The following is a 21,577-nucleotide window of genomic DNA, read 5'->3' as shown; positions in this document are numbered from 1 at the left end:
GCTGTAGTTTTCGGGTCTCACACTCCTCTGGGGGGCCCGGGACAGCTGCTACAACTACAGTATTAGCCAGGATGGTGCCGGGACCACGGCACACAGTGTCAAAATGGAAACCGGAGCAGACCAGGGAACATTTGTTCCCCGATCTGATCTGTGATCATTGAAGCATGACATGCTTCTCTCAGCACTACCTGCTTCAGCTGTCAGTAGCTGGCTGAAGTGCCAGTAAACAGAAGGTGAAGCACATTCCTGTGCTTCATCGGCTTTGTTTGAGAGAAGACATCAGGAGTGTAATAGACCCCTAATGTCTCGATAAAGAGAGCCTGTCACCTCCAAATGCTGTCACCTACAGTAAGGGCTTGTTAGCCCCTTTGATATGGCAAAAGTTAAGTGAAAACACATTTCAATAAATGATAAAAAAGTAAAGAAATTATAAAATAATAAAAAAAATGTAAACCAACCCTGCTTCCCCCAGCATCCGATTCGAATGAATATGTGCGTGTAAGGCATGCACATGTATGTAAACCGGGGGTCGGGCGGACTTGTACACTTGTACAACAAAAGGCATGATTTATTTTATAAATCTGCACTCCTTCTGAACAAGCACGCGTAAGGCATGCACATGTATGTACACGGGGGGACTTCTAACAAAAAATAAAAAAAATAAACTGTGGTGTGCCGGGATCAGGGCATCAGCACTGTGCCTGGGAACACACTAGCAGCTGTGCATTGCAGTGCAACTGCTGGTATAAATGCAGCCTAAATGGCGGACCGCGGTACAGGTACGGACCTCGGCTTGGTGAAAATTGTATTCCCCGGACCCCTTGAATTTTAATTCACTACCCCTGTTATACATATTGGTTTCCCTGATCTCATAGCAAAGGAGTTGTTTAGTGTGGCTACTCTCCCTGGCATTGTATGAACGTTCCAATCCTTCCCACTAATCCCCATCCCCCTTCTTGCAGTATAAAGGTGTACATATATAATGGATCAAGTGATATGAAAAAGTTGCTTTACAGCAGCTTTAACCTCTTTATTTCTTAGGCTATAAATAAATGGGTTGAGCATTGGGATAATGACACTGTACACCACACTGATAACCCGATCGTTAGTCGGAGAGTAGCTGGAGCTTGGCCGAAAGTACATAAATATGACTGTGCTGTAGAAAAGAATAACCATGGTGAGATGAGATGAGCAAGTAGAAAAGGTCTTCCACCTTCCTTGGGCTGAATGTAGAGCCAACACTGCTCTGATGATGAGTATGTAGGACCCGAGGATGAAGAGTACTGGGCTAAAGATGACGATGGGACCTTCGATGAAGACAACCTTCTGCAGAGCATCTGAAGCGCCTAAGCAGGCTAGTTGCATTATCACAGGAAGATCACAGAAGAAATGGTGGATGACCCAACTACAGTTCAGCTGAGAAGAAGTCAGCACGGTGTACAGAGTAGAGTGTAGACACACGAGGACCCAAGAGCTAGCCACCAGACATATACAAGTCCTCTTGCTCATAATTTTCAGATAATGTAGGGGAAAACAAATTGCAGAATATCGGTCAAAGGCCATGATGGCCAACAAAAAACTGTCCATGTTGCCCACTGCCAGGAACAGGAATTGCTGGACAAAGCAGTCATGGGTGGAGATGTGGGTGTCTCCAGACAAGAGGCCATAGAGGGCCCTGGGGATGATAATGGAGGTAAAAAATACATCTACAAAGGCAAGGTTCCCCATCAGGACATACATCGGGGTGCGAAGATGACGTTGTGACACAATAAGCACAAAAATTAAAGTGTTTCCTGCAATGCAGAGGGAATACGCAGCCAAGAACACAGAGAACAGAAGGAAGAGAAGATGAGGTGTATCAGAGAAACCCAACAGGACAAAGCCAGCGAGAGTCTTATTCTCAGGGACTTCCATGTGTATTGTGACCACTTACAAATGTAATGCTAAAAAGGAGAGCACAGAGTGTATACTATGAGAACCAAGGGCCACATATCCCATCGCACATAATCTGTACTGTACAGGAAGAATGTCATAAATAGCTAATTATATAGTTTTATAAAGTAGCACAAGCTATAATACACAAATTATCATTTATTCTGAATCCCATAAATAATGGTTTTAGGGTTAGATGCTGGTTAACGAATTGTACAAACACCTGTTATACTGTCGATGTTAGTGGAATTATGTAGTTTAAAAGCGCAGTGGTCATTTAAAAAAAAGTAAGGTCCACTTTGATTACACCCCCCACCCCTTGAATTAAAATACACCTGGTCAAAGCTGCCAAAAATAACTGACCTCCTACTCAGAATTTCCCCATTTTCTGGGGATGCCACTGAGAAAACATCACTGTGCTCCCCTGATCTTCGATCCCTCCAGGCTGCTAGATGGTCCCCAAAGGTCTTCTTCCCCGGGCTCCGGCGCTCTAAGTCCTGCTGATGTCATTATATATGGGCAGCACAGTGGCGTAGTGGTTGGCGCTTCTGCCTTGCAGTACTGGGGGTCCCCAGTTCATATCCCGGCCAGGTTACTATCTGCAAGGAGTTTGCATGTTCTCCCTGTGCCTGCGTGGGTTTCCCCCGGATACTCCGGTTTCCTCCCACACTCCAAAGACATGCTGGTAGGTTAATTGGCTTCTCTCTAAGCTGGTCCTCTATGTATGCATGTGACATAAGGACCTTAGATTGTAAGCTCCTTGAGAGGCAGGGAGTGATGTGAATGTGCAACTATGTAAAGCACTGCGTAAATTGTCGGCGCTATATAAATATCTAATGAAGTCCATTCACCCCCATAAAGGTGCCCATACACCTTACAATTTTCTGTGGTCAGATGGAAAAAGTGCAACGGATTGGCCCAGGTGGAGATTACTCCATTCACACAGTGTAGCGTAGATGGAGGAATCTGTGGCACCTTTTCCATCTGACCATAGAAAATCTGCAGATAATTGTAAGGTGTATGGCCAGCTTAAAGGTGCCTATACACTGGGAAATCCCGCGATCGTACGAGAATCGAGCAGTGTGAATGAAGACGTGCGACCGTTTCTACTGTACGGTCGCATGTCGTTTGTCTAAGGAGCACGCTAGAAAACTAGCCGAAAATCTTAAGATTTTCGGCTGGTTTGAACGGTGCTCGGGAGACAAATGCCGAACGGGTCAGTGTGCCTACGCGCACACTGCCCGTTCAGCATTGCGGTCATCGGAAGCCCGCCCCTCAGGGCGGCGGGCTTGCGATGATCGAGAGTACGATCTGCCTGTCCAAGATGGGCAGATCGTACGTTTTTTAAATTACTTTACAACCATCGCAAGACTAAGGTCTTGCGATGGTTGTACAGTGTATGGCCACCTTGTGGACCCATTCCACAACCTCAGCAGAGGCAATGCGAGGTTGACGCAGGACTGAGGATCAGGTGAGTATTTCTTCTTTTTTCCTCCCCTAGAGAAAAACAAGCGGTTAACCATTGCAGTACCGGGGTAGCGTTAACTTTTTACATACCTGGAGTTCTCCTTTTAATTAAAGTGTATGTACACAACTTTTTTTTTTTTTATAGTTTTGGATAGAGTAGGGCAGAGTTAAAACCATGTTCATTTTTTTTTCTGTCTGTGTACCACTGGGGAACTTTGCCTTCACTTCCTGTCCCAGAGACACAATAGGCACTAAGTTAGAGCAAATCTTCCAAAGTGAGAGAAATTCCCCTCTTCCCTGTGCTTGGAAAAGATGTCCTCTTTAGAAAGTTCCTCTTTAGCTTTTGTTCCAGGGGCAGCTAACTTTAATTTTGGATTTCCCCTCACTTTCTTTTTCAGCGGCAACTGTACAAATACAGGGGACGCGGACAGTGATAAAAACTTAGCAGAGGGTCTAACCCTTCCCCACTCTATCCAAAACTAGAATCGATCTGTCTGCATAGAGATAAACTTTACATTTTATATACATTTTATAAATGAGTTTCCTAAAGCGACATGCATGCTATGATAAAGATAAAAATTGTTCTCTTTTTTTTGTGAAAGGTCCTGGATGTACCATTCACTTACCTGTCACTTCTCTCAATGCAGCGAGGTCATCTTAGATGTTGTACTCCAGAATGTCAGTGCCTCTTCAGTTACTTGTACTTCAGATTTATTTGGAGTATGTCAGAATTGGTTTCCTCTCACAGTGTTACCTGATCTTCACATAGTATTCTACAACGCGTCGGACGTAGAGTGACTCCAGGGTTGCCTTTGTCTGGGCTAAGGATGAATCTATAGAGGAGGTACAACCCCACAGAGTCCAATCATCGCCCACGTGGCACAGTTATGAACTTTCACTCGGACGTGGATACAGGAAAATTAAATCCTAATTTGATATGAGCAGACCTAAGCTCTTTTAAGTAAATAATGAAAAATATCTGCTATGCACTATAAATACTATATAGTAAAACTAAGTTCACATGGGGCGCTTGGTACACATTTTCAATGTCTGGTGAACTCCACCACAACCACTGGGTGTGAAAGAGAGTGCTTAGGCTAAGCTCTACCACAACCACTGGCTATGAAAGAGAATTCTTAGACTAAGCTCCACCACATCCACTGGGTGTGAAAGAAAGTGCTTAGGCTAAGCTCCACCACAACCACTGGCTATGAAAGAGAATTCTTAGACTAAGCTCCACCACAACCTCTGGGTGTGAAAGAAAGTGCTTAGGCTAAGCTACCACAACCACTGGGTCTGAAAGTGTGTACCTTGCTATTCACTCGGGCATTTTCTTCAGCCAACCCAAGCATTGCATGCAGTGTTTGGGCTAGGCCAAGCCTTTCACTGCAGTGGCTGCCTCTGAAGGGTGATAGCAGAATGGAACAGACAGATGATAAAACAAAGTAGAAGTGGATGCTACAGGCACTGCTTATTAGAATGTAACCTAAAACAGTGGAGCAGGGCTTCTGGTGGGAGGTTTTAAAGAGAGCCCAGTCACCAACCTGAACATTTGCATAGAAAAAGTATTCTAAATGCTTACTTACAGTGTTTTTCCTTTCCATAAATAATTTTTTTTATTTACTTGCAATGTGCTGTTGATCTTGCTAGAAAATTTGACCACTCCAGGAAGAGTCAATTTCCTACCACAGCCCCCTCCCTCCTTGCACGTCATAGTCTTCTACTTTCTGGGAGCGTCTAATTACTCACTGTGCTGGCCCAGGTCCTCCGACCTTCTCCTTCCTTCCTTGGAACTATGAAGGTGACATGGGGTCCGGGAGTGGAAAACTGGGGACATGAAGGGGGAGATAATGGATGGGGAGCTGGAGACATGGAAGAGGAGAGTGTTTGTTTGTTTTTTTGTTTGTTTTCCTTGTCTAAATTTTGTTGTTTCTTCTTGGGGGGGGGGGCTTCATGGATTCTTGCATCAGGGCCCTGAGGTCACTAGTTATGCCTCTGCTTCCTACTTCCTAAAAGCTTTTATGTAGCTGCTGGGTAAGGAGTGAAGGGGAATCCTATAAAGTGTCAATTGTGTCTAGTGGGGCTGCTGACCTCTCATCCAAGATGGCGGCGCCCAGCAGCAACATCAGGTCTTTTGGATGTCTATACAAGGGAGGCTTTTACAGGTAAACAACATGCATACAATGTATTACATTCTCATATAGTCGTATATCAAACTTTGTTTTTGAAATGAGCGTTCTGGTGACAGGGTCTCTTTTCATTCATCATAATGTATATAAAACCTTTTTTATTCTGCAATCACATTGTGTAGAGTCACCTTAACGCTTTACAATAGTTTCTACCACTGAAATGTGTCAAGATGTACTATTTATAAATATTCATACTGATCACTCTGTATCAATATGTGGAGTTCAGAACCATTTTCAGAATTGTCTAAAGCCTGAAGAAGGGATGTAAGGCATTGTGAAAGGAGCTGTCCCGGCATATCCTCTCCTGTTATATCAGCATTGTAATAGGAATACATAGTAGAGTTGTTTCTGATAATACAATCAAAGCTTACATGAAAAAAGCCCTTTTATGTAGTGAGTGCTGCAGAGACGTCTCGGGGTGGGGGTGACACCACCGCAGTGACGTCATCGTGTACGTGTGTGATGTCACACGCTGTACCGCTGTTACCTGCCGGCGGCCATCTTGGTGATGGATGCCGGCAGAGAGAGGGGGGCGTCGCCTGGCGGGATAAGGTATGCCGACGTGTCCCCTCCTCTCTCTTGAGCAACTGTCGGGCTCACGATCCTTGACCGAATGCCCGACTTTTCAGAGGGGGGTGACACCAAAAAGACTGTCAGTCATTTTGGTGTCACCTCTCCAATGGTATCACCCGGGTGCGTGCCGCACCCCCCTTGTGACGCCACCGGAGTGCGGCCTTCCGTCTGCCCATCACTTCCAAAAACTTTTTGGATTCCCAGTGGGCTTTGCGTCTCTTTCCCTGCTGTTTGATGTGATGCAATCTCCATTTCTCAAGACTACATAGCCCATCATGCATTGCTTCCTGCCAGAGCCATGATAATGTTACATTGTTCAGATGTTGAAGTTGCAGTTCAGAAGGCAGGCTCTATGAGAGTTGTGACAGGGCTGAGTGAGATGGTGTCAGTGTATTGAGGAAGTACATCCAATAACTAAGTTTACAAACTTCTAGATGGATCTGGCTATGAGGAGCGGGAAAGAATTTATGGAAATTCAATATAGAAATACAGATTTATTTTTAGATTTTGACCATAGATATCCATTACTAATTGAAGTTTGCTAATCAATGGCATCACATATACTCCAAATCTCTGCGATAATCGATGGATAAAACAGCACAATACTCTACTACTGGAAAAGCTGTGTCAATTGAATGATTAGGAGCAGAAAAATCTTCAGGAGAGGGCTGCTTACCTGCTACTGATCTGAGTTGATCTGAGATGTCACACTCTGTAACGTCATACAATCTATATTATGTGAGAATCAACATCCAATGACCCCACCATCTGCCCCTCCATCATAGAACAGAGCGGACCCGCAGAGACGTCTGTGCTGTCTTATCTACATTGGGAATGGGAAGGAATTAATAGACAGTACAGAACCCCACAGAGACCAAGGTTCACCTTAGGGCACAATTATACGCCATGTCTGCCAGGTATACAGGGAAACCTAATCAGCATTTAATTAGGGCCTGAGTTATATTTCTATTTATTATATTTCTTTACATTTGTTGTAATACATAAATACATCTGATGTTTTCTAGGGGGGTAAGGGAGGGTAGGTACACCTCCATGTACTGTCAAGGAACAGGCAGTGTTTGCATCCTGGGGCATTCTTGTCAGTCCTCTGCCTTGAGTAATGGCCATCTTTGTCTTCGGTGTCTATAGAAATAAAATTGGGATGGTCATTCTGGGTGCAGCAGTTGGGCTTCTTGCAATTTGCAAACAGCTTTTTGTCTTCATGCATGTGCTCCAGCAGCAGCTGCGTGTCATTGCTCAGGGTGCACGGCCGGATTTGCTGTCAAGGCCAACGTGGCCCGGCCGAGGGGCGGCAGGGAGCAGAGGGGAGGCAGGGAGGAGGAATCTACCGACGCCTGGGACATGCAGCTCCGGCGCTGGGCGGGTAGTTGTTTTCTACATTTAGCCCTTCTTTGGGCAAGCAGGTCAGAGATCCTCAAGATGGAGAGCGGGGAGCAGAGCGGAAAATGTTCGTTCATGTAAACAGTGAGAGAGGAGAGCTGCACTTACAGCCCTTTCCCTCTCATCTGTCACAGGAGTTCTAGCATAGTGCTGTGCTAGAACTCCTGTATTGGAAGTGGCAGGTTCTATATAGAGAACCTGTCACCTCCAAATGCTATCACACAAATGCTATCAGGGTGATTAAAAAAGTAAAATATTTATTGAACGTATGGATAAACATTTTCTGTTATGTAAATTGCCAGAAATGTGAGATTAATATGATACCTATTTGATTATTGTTGTCATTTATTATTGACCTGTTTCTCAATAAACAATTATTGTTAAAGAAAAAAGTAAAATATAAAAATTGGGGCAGCAGGAAGAATAAATCCGGCCCTGTCAGGGTGGGCTTTCTGATGATGACAATGCTGAAACAAGCACCACTGGCACAGCCACTCAGGTCCTATTCATCCCTATGCATTCAGGTAATGTCAGTAAAACTCAGTTTTTAGAGCGTCCCAGAGCAGTGCACAGCATGTACCATGGTGCATTGTCATTCATTTAAAATGGCGCCACAACTAAAGCAATGTGCCTGCATTGCAACACACCACAATGCATGGAAATCTATTACTGTGTGCAGGTCTGATACTAGGTCTGCCTTAACGCAACGCACAACATTAACTAGAGATGCACAGAAATTACATTTTTAGTCAAAAGTTGTCAGGCTGAAACAAAAACTAAATTTATTTTCCCCCCTAACCTTTTAAAAAAAATGTAAAACTATTTATTTAGGGGAGGGCGGGAGGTTTTTAGAGATCTAAACCTCTGATGTTTCCCTTTTAAAATAGAAAAAGGGATTGAGGTCACAGAGTCCCTTTTTCTGCAGTCCCAGTGAACAGGAGCTCTCCTGTACTTCTTGTTTATTCTCAATCTGGAGATAGTAAATATTTACTATCAGACCAGTCATGAATGGAGAGGATGCCTCTGTTTGGAGCTGCTTCCTGTTCATTCATAAAGTGATAAGACACTAAATATTTGCTATGTCCCCATTCATAAATGAACAAGAAGTAATGTATAGCACTTCCTGTAAATTTGTAACTGGGGACATAGTACTCACTATGTCCACAGTTATTTACAAGCACTGAGTTGTCAGTACTCACTCAGTGTTTGCGCTCCAGTCTCCATCCTGATTGCTCTGCCCCCTCCCGCCTGTCACCGGAGCCAAGCTCTCCTCCCCGCACCGCCCCGCTGTCCAACTCGGCCTTCGACAGTTTCTCTCCTCCCCGCTGGGTGACGGCAGCTGAATGGGCTGTGTGGAGCCGAGCTCTCCTCCCCGCACTGCCCCCGCTGTCCAACTCGGCCTCCTTACAGCTTTTCTCCTCCTTACCGGGTGCCGGCAGCTGAATAGGCTGTGTGTCCTCTCCGATCCCCACTCCCTCTGCCGGCATAGGTGAGGGAGAGCAGAGGGGACACAGACTGAAGCTTGCAGCTGATTTCAGTGTCCTAAAGTCCTGCCTTATTCCGGTAGTCATCACCCAGCTTTCTTTCTGCAGTATTGCAATGGATGTAGAATATGGGCCACATCATACACGAGAGGTAATTGTAGGTATTTCCACCTCCTTTCCATAGGAACACCACTGCATTAATTTGCCCTGTAATAACCAGTAGCACCAAAGACAGAGTAAACATTTCTCACTGGCAATCACAGATGCTTGAAGAGCTTGAACAGGTACAGTATAACGGATCAAGATAGATAAAGAAAAATTTAATTAATTCTTTGTAATGATCTTTTTACAGCAGCTTTGACCTCCTTATTTCTAAGGCTATAAATAAAGGGGTTGAGCATTGGAATAATGACACTGTACACCACGCTGATGACCCGGTCATTGGTCGGAGAGTAGATGGAGCTTGGCCGAAAGTACATAAATATGACTGTGCTGTAGAAAAAAATAACCATGATGAGGTGAGAAGAACAAGTAGAAAATGTCTTCCATCTTCCTTGGGATGAATGTAGAGTCAACACTGCTCTGATGATGAGTATGTAGGACCCGAGGATGAAGACTACTGGGCCAAAGATGACAATGGGACCTTCAATGAAGACAACCTTCTGCAGAGCATCTGAAGTGCCTGAACACGATAACATCATTATTACAGGAAGATCACAGAAGAAATGGTGAATGACCCAGCTACAGTTCAGCTGAGAAGAAGTCAGCACGGTGTACAAAGTAGCATGTAGACACACGAGGACCCAAGAGCTAGCCACCAGACAGATACAAGTCCTCTTGTTCATAATTATCAGATAACGTAAGGGAGAACAAACTGCAGAATATCGGTCAAAGGCCATGATTACCAACAAAAGACTGTCCATAAGACCCACTGCCAGAAACAAGAATTGCTGGACAAAGCAACCATGGGTGGAGATGTGGGTGTCTCCAGACAAGAGGCCATACAGGGCCCTGGGGATGATAATGGAGGTAAAAAATACATCCACAAAGGCAAGGTTCCCCATCAGGACATACATTGGGGTGTGAAGCTGGCGCTGTGATGCAATGAGTGAAAATATGACTGAGTTTCCCACAATACAGAGAACATAGGCAACCAAGAAGAAGACGAAAAGAGGGATGAGAAGATGAGGAGTATCAGAAAATCCCAACAGGACAAAGCCATCAAGAGTCTTGTTCTCAGAAGGTACCATTTGTTTATTGGACAGGTAGGAGTATGATGAAAAGAAGGAGACGATGGGGTGCACTTCATGTGAAGGAACTTGTTTAAAAACATTAAGTCATGGGACACAACAAATGACTATACAGGTGAAGACCAAGTAAACTGAAGAACATGTCAGATGGATATTTATCAAGCGGTGAAAGCCTTGTAGAAGAGGAGGATAAATGATGAATTATTTATTTACATAATACTAGATTAGATATAAATCCAATACTTCCACTATATACAATATAGACAATATATACAAACACAATTTATCGGCATTATAAGTGGCTCTGTAGATTATTTTTAACATAAAACACTGGTGGTCATCACTACATTTGGTAACCAACCACTCCATTACCTCTGCTTACAACACTGATCAACCAGGGTATACGTTTTTGCCTATAAACTGTTCTACAATAATTTGGAGCAAATGTTGTGTATTTCATGCTGGACATATGCATTGAACACCGTTTTATTAGAAACACCAATAGCGTAGTATAAAATTCATAATAAAAGCCGCGCTGTGTGAATGAATCTACAAAAGTGTCAGATATAGTAGATACTGACCGTGAAAAAATGTCCCGTGATGAAGTCACGCCCCTTGACGTAACGTACGTAGGGCGGAGTATAGGAGCTGAGCGATTACACATAGTGTCTCTGGCTGCTTACTAAGTTGTTTTATCTAAACCTTATTTTTATCTATGATATGTGAGTAGTGTCCTTTTTTTAATAAAGCTTAATATCTTTTTAAAACCATCTGCACTACGAGTTTCCACTTTTTGTTTGATGCATGGGCCATTTGGACGAATTGACTGCTTTCAACTCCTGAGACTGCAATGAGAGTCTGTACCTGAGAGGAGGAAATCACTGGGAGGTATTCGGCATCAGGTGCTTCCTCTACCTGGCTTGAATTAGAGGAACAGCGCATACAGACCCTGGTGCGTCTCTGCTAAAGGTGAGGTGCATTCCAGAAGATTTCTCTGTTGATGGTCACAGGAGACTGAGATTATTTTACATCCAATGTTTTATCTTCTATTTTCTTAATGGACTATTGAAGATCCAATATCATGGGCATTTTTGTAACCATATATTATTTGCAATGAGGTGCATGTTGTCACACAGATTTCAGCTGCTGCTTAACTGGATTGGAGTAGTGGCGCGAGGTTTCACATTATTCACCAATAGCATAGTATCTATATCAGAAATAAATGGCTACATACACTGAGTGGCCAGATTATTATGACCACTCCATCATTATTTATAACCTGCTTCCCTATTTATAATGGTCTGGCCCTATAGCAACTTCAGCGCCAAATTATAGCTAATTTGCCTACAAACGTCAGGTGGTCATAATAATCTGGCAACTCAGTGTAGATGATAAAGTTGAAAAAGGACTCAAGTCTGTCAAGTTCAACCCCTGTGTGTGTGAATGTGAATTTTAAGTGATCTAGATTAATATAAAAAAAAAAACCTTATGACCTTGTTGAAGGTAATAAAAATCTTTCCTGACTCCATAATGGCGATTAGATAAATCCCTTGATCAACCTCCTATCTAATTTCAGAAATTCCCATAGCTCTGTATAGTATTCTGACTGAGGAAGAAATCTATCAGGGTTATTCACAGGAGGGTGAAGAGTTTGGAGAAGGCGGGAGAAGGGAACAATCTAGGACAAAATAGCTGATTTTTAAAAAATCTAGGACAAAATAGCTGATTTGTAAAAATTCTCCAATTCAGCTCACTTTCTGTTCAGCTATGTTGTCATCAACATTTTCAGGTGGAGAGGATTTCCCTACTTTGGAGAGATTTCCTCTCACTTCCTGTTTGGTCTACAGGGCAAGAAGTAAAGGGAAATCTACCCAATAGTACACATGCATAAAAAAAATGTCACTATTCTATCTACATTTTCAATGCACTTTATTATATGAGAGTAGGACTTTTCTAAAGCTGTATCAATGAAAGGATTAGGAGAAGAGAAGTGTTTTTCATGAGAAGCTTCATGACAGGGCTGCTTACCTGCTATTGATCTGAGTTTATCTTTGATGTCACACTCTGTAATGTCAGCTCCTCATCCAATCTATAGTGTAGATTTGCATACATTATGTGAGAGCCAACATCCAATGACCGCACCATCTGCCCCTCCATCATAGAACTGAGTGGACTCTCAGGAATGTCTGTGCTGTCTTTATCTACATCAGGACCGGGAAGGAATTTATAGACAGTACAGAACCCCACAGAGACCAAGGTTCCCCATAGGGCACAATTATACACCATGTCTGCCAGGTATACAGGGAAATATAATCAGAATATAATTAGGACCTGAGTTATCGTTTTTTTTTACATTTGTTTTAATAATTAAAAATGTCTGATATTTACAAAAAAAAGGCTTTAAAGGGTAAGTGCACATCTGCAGGCTGAGGGAAAGGCAGCATTTACTTTGGTGATTGAATTTCCGTGTGGATGGACAGGATTTTCAACATCCCTGGCCTGCCAATCAATGTGGCAAAGCTGCCAAAACGGGAAAAGTGGGTAAAATATGTTGGCTCCATCGAGGAAGCTCTCAGCTGCTGCATTGCTGGAGCAAAGGTGAGTATAGTCCCACTTTAAAACACTCCATGCACACTTACTAGGCTATGTGTCTTTTCTAGGAAGGACCCAGGATTCCTTAGGACTTCTGGTTTCAGCTTTGCTGGCTGAACGTCCCGTAGGTCATAGGCTTTCCACACCTCCCTTGTAGCAGGTAAATAGTCTCCTATATTTGCATAAGGGGCATAGACGATCATTGCGAACAGGATACCCCCTCCCAGGTCTACCATGTGTTCTGCCTTTTCATTTGATTGACAACAGCATTTAAAATACATAACAAATGGCTGATAAAAGTGCAGGAGAGAGGGAGGATTAGGGTGGGGATAGAACCACTTTTATTACATGCCTGATTGTTGACACAATATGAGAATAGTTGCTTCAGAGAACTTAATGGGGGGGGGGAATTACATCACTTCTCCGAGACAATAGCACCACCTCCCACTAATGCTGAAGAATGGACGCTACAAGATGGCATGTAGATAACATAAAATAGGATAATGTAAAAGGTAATAAAGGTTTACAAACTCGCATGTGTGCACAATGTTTAACTTGCAGTTTCAGAGTGTTTGCATTAAAAGACTATTTAGTTCGGCTTTAAATATTTATAAAAACCCGTATGGCAATGCTGACGTTGGCCTGACTTTGAGACCAAGCATTCCCCTCCTCAGTGGTACTGCGTTATAGAGAAGGGATGGTAGATGGATCTGGTTATCCCTGAAGCCAGGAGAAGTCAAGTCCTTGGAAAGAAGGTGAAACCAGTTTCATAGAAGCACAAAGAGGAAGGATTCATGGCAGGAAAAGACAATACCAGAGACCTTGTGGTGCATGTGGTTACTGGCCTGACCTTTACTATGTTCAACCAGTTGAAAATCTTGAACAAAAATGTCCAAAAAAAGGTTGCATAAGAGACTCTATCTATAATGAATCTCATTAGCTTATGTATTTCTTAAACACTTTGAATAAAATGAAATTTTAACCATTTGAAAATTCTATGGCCATTGTGTATGCCTTAAAGGAGAACTATGAGGCGAGTGCTTTTCACTCACCTCAAAGTTCTAGCCGACCTGTGACAATGAGACTGTCACAGGTCGGCTCAGTAGATCGAGAGGTGAGCGAACACATACCGGCGTTCGCTCACCTCTCGATCCTGTCACGGCTCTCTGCCGTGACAGGGGAGGGGCTGGATTCCCCGCTCCGATCCGCCAGCGCTGACTAGCAGAACGGATGGGGGAGGGGGCAGGGACAGCTGGCTCTGCCTCTAGATAGGCAGAGCCAGCTGTCAGTCACGCAGCTGGGCGGATCCCCTGCACAATTGTCGGGATCCGCTTCAGCTGGGGCAGCTCGCGGTATACGCTAGTTTGTGTCCTCCCGTTACCCTAAGGAGAACTATGGGGAAAAGCCCTAACCCCATAGTTCTCCTTTAAAAAGTCCCATACAGTGTTTTGCAATATAAGCACCATAGAAGACATTAACATGGGCCTAGCAACAGATTTAATTTTCCTGCTATTACATACATGTATGTAATGTGTAAGTGTAACACTTCCAGGTCTTTATTACTTCCCACAGAGATGACAATGCCTTTAGCTGCTTTTCTCTCCAGAAGGAGGACATTAAATTTGTTCGGGCATCACCATCTACTTCCTGGACTGAGATGCCAACTCAGAGATGTCACAGTCATCTGAATCCTGGTGCCTTTGCAGTTCTTGGCTGTTCACAGATACCTGACAAATATTGTCAGTACACACGTACCTGTTGAAGCCTCCCAGCTTGTGACTTGCTATAAAATTACAATGTTGTACTCTAATCCTTGGGGGAGGGGAGACTTTGGAAATGCTTCCTCCATACGTGTAGCAGATTGATGACATCACCTCAGCGTAGGCAAAGTTACTGGAGTGGAGCTCAAGGGCGGCTTTTAATGCTATGAGGCGGAGGTTTTTTGAAAGATAATACTGTTGCAACATATTGCCCCGTCAGGAATTTATTCATACAGACTTGTACGTTAATGAAAGGCCCACTTTAATAATGATAATAAGCACCATAACCTACAACATTATATTAAAGAGCTACAAGCATCAGTCAGAATTTTGTATGGATAAATACCCACATGTCTGCAAGATGTGACCCAGAGTCAGATTTCTCATTAGGCATAGTAAGCTTGGCATCAGAGGCAGGGAGATGGCTTTTCCTCTATGATCATTGACCACACACGGCCCTGATTTAGTTTTACTTTGTTCCGGGGGCTTGATGTTCCCAAACTTCTAACAAACATCCACCAGCTGCCACTCCAATGTCCAGCGAGGCTGACTGGGTGGTCTGTGCCATTCTCACGTTATAAAGTAAGGCAGTTGGTTGGTCTCAGCCATGAAGTCAAATTGAAGCAGAGAGGAGCACAGAAGAAGCTTCACTAGGTAATAAAGATATCAGCGGGCATCTTGTGGCGTCATCTCTTCGGCACTTTTCTTTCAAATCAAGTATGATCCCAAAATTTGTGTTTAGTGTTTAACATTTCCAAAGGTATCAATTTAGTCTTTGATTTGTCTTTTGTGGGTCTGTATTTGACACACTTTCCAAAAGTATTGTATGCTCCTTTTTACTGTCCCTGTGATCTTGTTTCTTGGACTATATGTAAATGGGATTACCATTGGCATGATGACCCCACACAGTTACAGTACAGCAATGTAGCTGAGCTATCCAAAAAGAAGACCATAGTCAAGTGAGAGGAACAAGTGGGGAGGGTCTGTTTTCAATGTATATGTATATGACCATGTGTCCCAACACACACATACACATATATCAGACTTTAGCACGGGATATTCTTCCTCTGTTTTCTTATATAGTGCCGGTCGGTTACCAAAATTGTGTTTTTTATTGTTTATTAAAGTATAACGAGAGTGCATGAATACATTTACTCAAACACTATAAAACACGAATGTAAAGATATTTTCAAGGATTACTCCAGTATATTCTTAAAGGTGACGCTATAAAAAGACAATGATGTGCATCAGCCAGTCCCCTAGTCTGCTACGTAGAATATTGCTGGTTTATGTTCAGGCAAAATTGATGAACTCTGTAACTGTGATATAACCCCAAGTGTGTTTTGTATGAAGCATTAATGTGTGTGTGTTTAAAATGTTGAAATGACTAAAGAGAATGGGAAAGGGAGGGGGGTATAGGGGGAGATGGTTGCAGGGAAGGGTGGGGAGGTAAAGGTATAGTGCCTTGGTTCTCAACTGGTGGGTTGTGACCCAAAAGTGGGTCACGGACCCCTGTGTTCATTAGGTCACCTTCCACTGTTCTAGGCGAGAGGCTCCTCAGCCTCCTCCTAGTGCAGCACTGTCCGTTCTAGCGCCGAGCAGCCATTCAAAATATGCTGCCCGATGCTGCGTGTCAGCTTGAGGTGGGGTGTGCTAGGGCTATGGCCGCAAGGGAGCTCCATGCATATGTGGATTGCTTACTGCTCCCTTTCGTGTCCTGTGGAAGTGCCTGGGCCGCAGTGATGCCACATTCTGGCCCCCGTCACCTCTACAGTGTGGGCAAGGGAGCTGTACAAGTGGATGCACATATGAATGGAGCTCTGTCATAACCCAGGCTGAGGATCCACTCCAGTTCTTGTTAGGTAGGGAGACTGAGTGGATTTTAAAAAAAATGTAAAAAAAATTTGGGAGTGTGTGAGAATGCCTGTGAGTGTGTGACATTGTGTCTGTGGTTGTGTGTGTCTGTCAGTGATTTTGAGGGCCCGTTCACACTAGTACAGTGCGTTGATCGCACAGTCCCATGTGATTAATGCACTGTATCACGCAATCGCACGTTCTGGTGTGGGAGGTGCAGTGAATTGCCATTCATTTAAATGACACCCCAAACGCATCTCCCACCCACAGTTCTATCGCCCACATCGGAATGCACGGTACCGCAATGCCGTGCATTCCATTGCATTGCAACTTGGGTCATGACTTAATGGCCAAAGACAATTGTGGGTCCTAAGGATACAGAGGTTGAGAACCACTGGTATAGTGCGATGAGTCTAAAAAAAGAGGGGGAAAGGAAAAAAAAGAGGGGGAAAGGAAAAAAAAGAGGGGGAAAGGAAGGATTGGCCATGACCTTGATCAGGCACGGGGGATCAGGTAGCAACTATTATACTTATGAGTCCTCTCATATTGGGGAGGGGAACGGATCTAAGTGTTCAATTTGGTCATGGTGTCAACACATCTTTGCCCTGAGCAGAGGCCATAAAGGCAATCCAGTGTACCCAGTTGTCCCTTCATTTCCCATTGTAGTGGTGTGAATGGTGGCTGTGAGGTCCTTCGTGAACATGATGTCTATGACTTTGGATATCTAAAGGGAAGTAGGAGGAGGTGTACTACATTTCCACAGTGCTGGAATGTAAGTCCTGGGAATGTTTACTTGGTGTATAGTAAGAGAAACTTTACATCTTAATCTAGAGAAAGAATTAGACATGTGCGATTCGTTTCGTTCCGAATTCGGACGAAATTTAGGAAATTCGGAGATTCGGATGTATCCGAATTCCGAATTACAGGTATAACAAATGCAAACGAATCCGAATTTCCGATTCGTTTTTTTTTGGACGAACTTTCGTTTTTTGGACGAAATTTCGTTGCAGCAAAGTGACATTTGAGAACAAAAAAACTTAAATGTCACTTTGCTGCAACGAACGAAAGAAAGAAACGAAAACGAAACGAATTAGAAAAGAAATTTCGTACAGATTTCCCCTAACGAATTTTGTCCGAAACCGAATTCCGAAACGAATTGACTGTCGAACCCAAATTCCGAAAAACAAAATAAAGCAAAATCCGAATCAAAACGAAACTAAACGAAACAATTTTTTTGCTGGTGCACTTGTCTAGAAAGAATTAAGGTGTAAGAAGTAGGTAACTGGCTGATGGTCTAGTACAGTCCCAGTGACATTCCAACTGCAGGCACTGATTAGGGCAGGCAGGGCCAGCCTTAGGCCTTTAGGCATATGTGTCCCCAGTTATTTACAAACAATGGAGTGATCAGACGATCAGTCCAGTGTTTGCCGATCCCTTTGTTCAAGTAAATGCATCTAGAAAAGTAAAAATAAAAAACAGAACACAAAACCTAAACTACGTGTAAAATTTATTAATTGCTATTTGCCCGAATATACGAAAAATGTATTCAGGCGCATAATAATTAGTTTGAGAATGTGCGGCGGCCATGTTGGCCACCGGCGTGTTCTGCGAATGCGTACCACCATCTTGGAGGCAGGGAGCATGACATCACATGACGCCATGCATTTTTTAAGAATAATTGTTTACATTTTTTAATTTTTTTAATTTATTTTTATTATCAATATTTTTTACTGTTGGGGGGGGGGGGGCTTTGGGGAAATATTAGGGGTCTAAACAGACCCCTGACATTTCTCTTTTAAGATATAAAAAGAAATTGAGGACAGAAATCAGAAACTGATAGTATAATATTTTACTATCACCAGGTTCTGAATGGGGAGGAGCCTCTTTATAGTGAGTGCTACTCCCCATTCAGAAATTCATGAATGAACAGGAAGTGATGTAAATCACATCCTGTTCATTCATAACTGGGGACACATATTACTATGTGTCCCCAGTTATTTACAAACAATGGAGTGATCAGACGATCAGTCCAGTGTTTGTCCTTCACACACAAAAGATCGGTAAATATCAATGATATTTACTGATCCTCCGCTAGCCACACACAGAGCCGCTGTCATCCTGAAACAAACAGGGTGACAGCGGCCCCTCTTTTGTCACCGCTCGGCCGTCCTGAAAGATGCGGCTTCTCTCCTCCTCATTGACCGGCCATCTGACATGAGCGTAGGGGGGGTGCGGAGGAGGAAGCGATCTCATGTCGGATGGCCGAGCGGTGAGGAGGAGAGAAACCGCAGGCTGTAGTTGCCCCGAGGACGAGCTGTGTCGGCCGCCTGGCGCCCTTGTTGCTGCAGCGACCTGTGCGGCCGCACAGCTCGAACACCCCAAAGCCCGGCCCTGAGGGCAGGACTGCAATATGTGGGTATGTATGCCAGTTTCAGAGTTAGAACACTAAGGCCCCATTCACACTGAGCGGCTTTATCGCGTGATTTTTGCAGCGATATCGCTTATATTTCCACGCGATATCGCTCTATGTAGCTTCTCCAATCCATTTCAATGGAGCTGTTCACATCTCGTCGCTCAATATCTCTCAATATCGCTTGTAGCTCGTCGCTGGTAGCTTGTCGCTCCTACATGACCCTTTTTTCAAGCGATTTCGAGCGATATTGCTCCTGATTGCATACAGCCCAATAGGAAAAAGTCGCGCGATAAGTCGCTCAATATCGCTCGTCGCGCAATATCGCTCAAAATCGCACGATTTTCATGTCGCTCAGTGTGAATGGGGCCTAACAAAGCAGTGAGGCTTGGGGGGTATATTTTATTCTGTACTGTGAGAACCTTATATGGGAGAGGATTTTGAATCCTGATTCTTGGTATTTGCTTGCTACGTAGGAGTTATGTGGTTATGTGCCAGGTATAGAATGGTATCTATATGAACAGGGGAGAAAAGCATATTTTGTTCAGTCTCACGTTTCCTGATGTAGAAAGGGGAAGAGTTATACACTGGGGTACACAGTATTTCATAAATCTGAGTGTCCGCTGGAATAATAACCGAGCAGAGATTTTCAAATGCAGTGGTGGGTCTGGTAGGGGCTGCTCAATGATGGATGGATGTAAGAAGTGTCGGAGCTGCAGTTTAAAGCGTTTATATGAGACCTGTGGTTCTTTAAGGGCTGCATGCTTCAACTGTGCCAGATAACCCCCCATATTGGCAGTATCTGTCAATTTGTAGACAATATGTACATGAAAGTATTTGGCATTTTACTTACTTAGTAGGAACTGGCCACAGAAAAGATCATTGTGATGCTGTTGGCTTGGACATGTATGGCAATATACTGTATGTGTATCAAGAAAATCTGTTTTAAGGCACAGTTTAGGACAGGAATTAGGATCTATCTTCTCACTTGGTGCAATAGCCCATACAGGTATAATGAATCAAGACTGATAATACATGCTAATCATAAAATTGATTATCTGGCCTGCCTTACATTATTATATTGGCTATAAAGGTGTCAATTAGTTTTAAATGGTAAAATTATTTTTCATGCCTGTTTCAAAAGCTTTCTTATAGAATTTTTTACATCCTTGTTTCTCAGGCTGTAAATAAAGGGGTTGAGCATTGGGATGATGACGCTGTACACCACACTTATATCCCGATCGTAGGTCGGCGAGTACATGGTGCTTGGCCGAAAGTACATAAATATAATTGTGCTGTAGAGGAGAATGACCATGGTGAGGTGAGATGAGCAAGTGGAGAAGGTCTTCCTCTTTGCTTGAGATGACTTTAGAGCCAACACTGCTCTTATAATTAGTATGTAGGTAATAAGGATAAAAAGCATTGGGCTAAAGACCACAATGGAAGCCTCAATGAAACCAGCCTGGTTAAGGGCTTCTGAACCACCTGAACAGGAAAGCTGCATTATTATGGGAAGATCACAAAAGTAGTGGGGAATAACCCATCTGCAGAATGGCCGATAAGTAGTCAGCACGATGCAGAAAGCAGAGTGGAGGCACACGGTGGTCCAACAGAAAGCCACCAGAGAGTTACAAGTCCTACTGTTCATAATTATGAGGTAACGTAGAGGGAAGCAAACTGCACAGTATCGATCGAAGGCCATGATGGCCAACAAATAACTATCCATGTTGGCCACTGCAAGAAACAGGAAGAGCTGGACGAAACAACCGTGGATTGAGATATGGATGTCTCCAGACAGGAGGCCATACAATGTCCTGGGGACTATAATAGATGTAAAGCATACATCCACAAAGGCAAGGTTTCCCATCAGGATATACATCGGGGTGTGAAGTTGTAGCTGTGAAACAATAAGCATGAAGATGAATGTGTTTCCTGCAATGCAGAGGACATATGAAACCAAGAAGAAGGAGAACAGAGGATGGAGAAGGTGAGGTGTATCAGAAAATCCCAGCAGGATAAAGCCAGCAATAGTCTTATTCTCAGGAGGCTCCATGGGTATATGGACCAGTTATGAATATGAAGCTAAGACTGAGATTACATCATGGTTCAAAACATCTGAAAGAATAAGTATCCTGTTAAAAAAAAAAAGCAATGGAACATCATGTATTTTTTACAGAGTAACACGACTATGCAGTACAAGGCCAATAGATCTGAAGGACAAATCACATATTTATCAAGTTACCCATTTGATAGGGGCTGCCACTGTACAGAAAGAGCAGAAGAAGTCATTAAAGATCACCCAAATCCAAACACTTAAACCAAATATGCTGTTGCACATGCTCTGGTAATGAAGGGTGATTTTTATTTGTATGTGACCTGACTTTAGTTAAATTACACCAACAATTTGTATCCACTGACATTTCCTTTACTGGGGTGGCAGTGGCTACTCAATTCGGCTGTAGCGTTGCCACCCTTTTGTTTCCCATGGTCCCTGTGTGTGTTGTAAAGTAGCCACCGCTTCAAGCTTGCTACCGTACAATCTCAGTTTCTTAGTTTACTTATTTGTATTGAGATTGTAGTCCATCCCGGGAGCAAGCTTGGAGCGGTGGCTACTTTACAACACACACAGAGACCATGGGGAACAAAAGTAGCCCCCCTCCAGAAG

General features: G+C 43.4%; 3 protein-coding genes across 3 annotated transcripts; all 3 read right to left on the bottom strand.

Moving 5' to 3' along the window:
• Positions 1–987: 987 nt before the first annotated feature.
• Positions 988–1,914, bottom strand: LOC108799679 (olfactory receptor 1L4-like). The gene has a single exon (XM_018571576.1). It carries the CDS (start codon positions 1,912–1,914, stop codon positions 988–990), a length of 927 nt encoding a protein of 308 aa, XP_018427078.1.
• Positions 1,915–9,366: 7,452 nt separating this feature from the next.
• Positions 9,367–13,091, bottom strand: LOC108799678 (olfactory receptor 1C1-like). Its single transcript, XM_018571575.1, has 3 exons — positions 12,936–13,091; positions 12,051–12,137; positions 9,367–10,140 (listed from the first exon to the last, which is right to left on the bottom strand). The coding sequence occupies exons 1-3, from the start codon at positions 13,089–13,091 to the stop codon at positions 9,367–9,369; spliced, it is 1,017 nt and encodes a 338-aa protein (XP_018427077.1).
• A 5,605-nt stretch (positions 13,092–18,696) lies between these two features.
• Positions 18,697–20,965, bottom strand: LOC108799677 (olfactory receptor 1L4-like). Its single transcript, XM_018571573.1, has 2 exons — positions 20,143–20,965; positions 18,697–18,905 (listed from the first exon to the last, which is right to left on the bottom strand). Exons 1-2 carry the CDS (start codon positions 20,963–20,965, stop codon positions 18,697–18,699), a joined length of 1,032 nt encoding a protein of 343 aa, XP_018427075.1.
• Positions 20,966–21,577: the final 612 nt, after the last annotated feature.

Source organism: Nanorana parkeri, unplaced genomic scaffold, assembly GCF_000935625.1.
Source record: "Nanorana parkeri isolate BGI_ZX_2015 unplaced genomic scaffold, ASM93562v1 scaffold1784, whole genome shotgun sequence".
Classification (NCBI taxonomy): Eukaryota; Metazoa; Chordata; class Amphibia; order Anura; family Dicroglossidae; genus Nanorana; species Nanorana parkeri.
Note: the sequence above shows the minus strand (reverse complement) of the source record. Positions and strands in the feature narration are given on the sequence as shown.

Coding starts and splice junctions, on each gene's coding strand:
- LOC108799679 (XM_018571576.1), bottom strand. CDS start 1,914: ATGGAAGTCCCTGAGAATAAGACTCTCGCTGGCTTTGTCCTGTTGGGT.
- LOC108799678 (XM_018571575.1), bottom strand. CDS start 13,091: ATGATCGTCTATGCCCCTTATGCAAATATAGGAGACTATTTACCTGCT. Junction 12,138..12,935: donor TAGAAAAGACACATAGCCTA/GTAAGTGTGCAT, acceptor CTTGCCCTGTAG/ACCAAACAGGAAGTGAGAGG. Junction 10,141..12,050: donor ACAACATAGCTGAACAGAAA/GTGAGCTGAATT, acceptor ATTGCATCACAG/CGCCAGCTTCACACCCCAAT.
- LOC108799677 (XM_018571573.1), bottom strand. CDS start 20,965: ATGGAGCCTCCTGAGAATAAGACTATTGCTGGCTTTATCCTGCTGGGA. Junction 18,906..20,142: donor GACCTACGATCGGGATATAA/GTGTGGTGTACA, acceptor CACATATTGCAG/TCCTGCCCTCAGGGCCGGGC.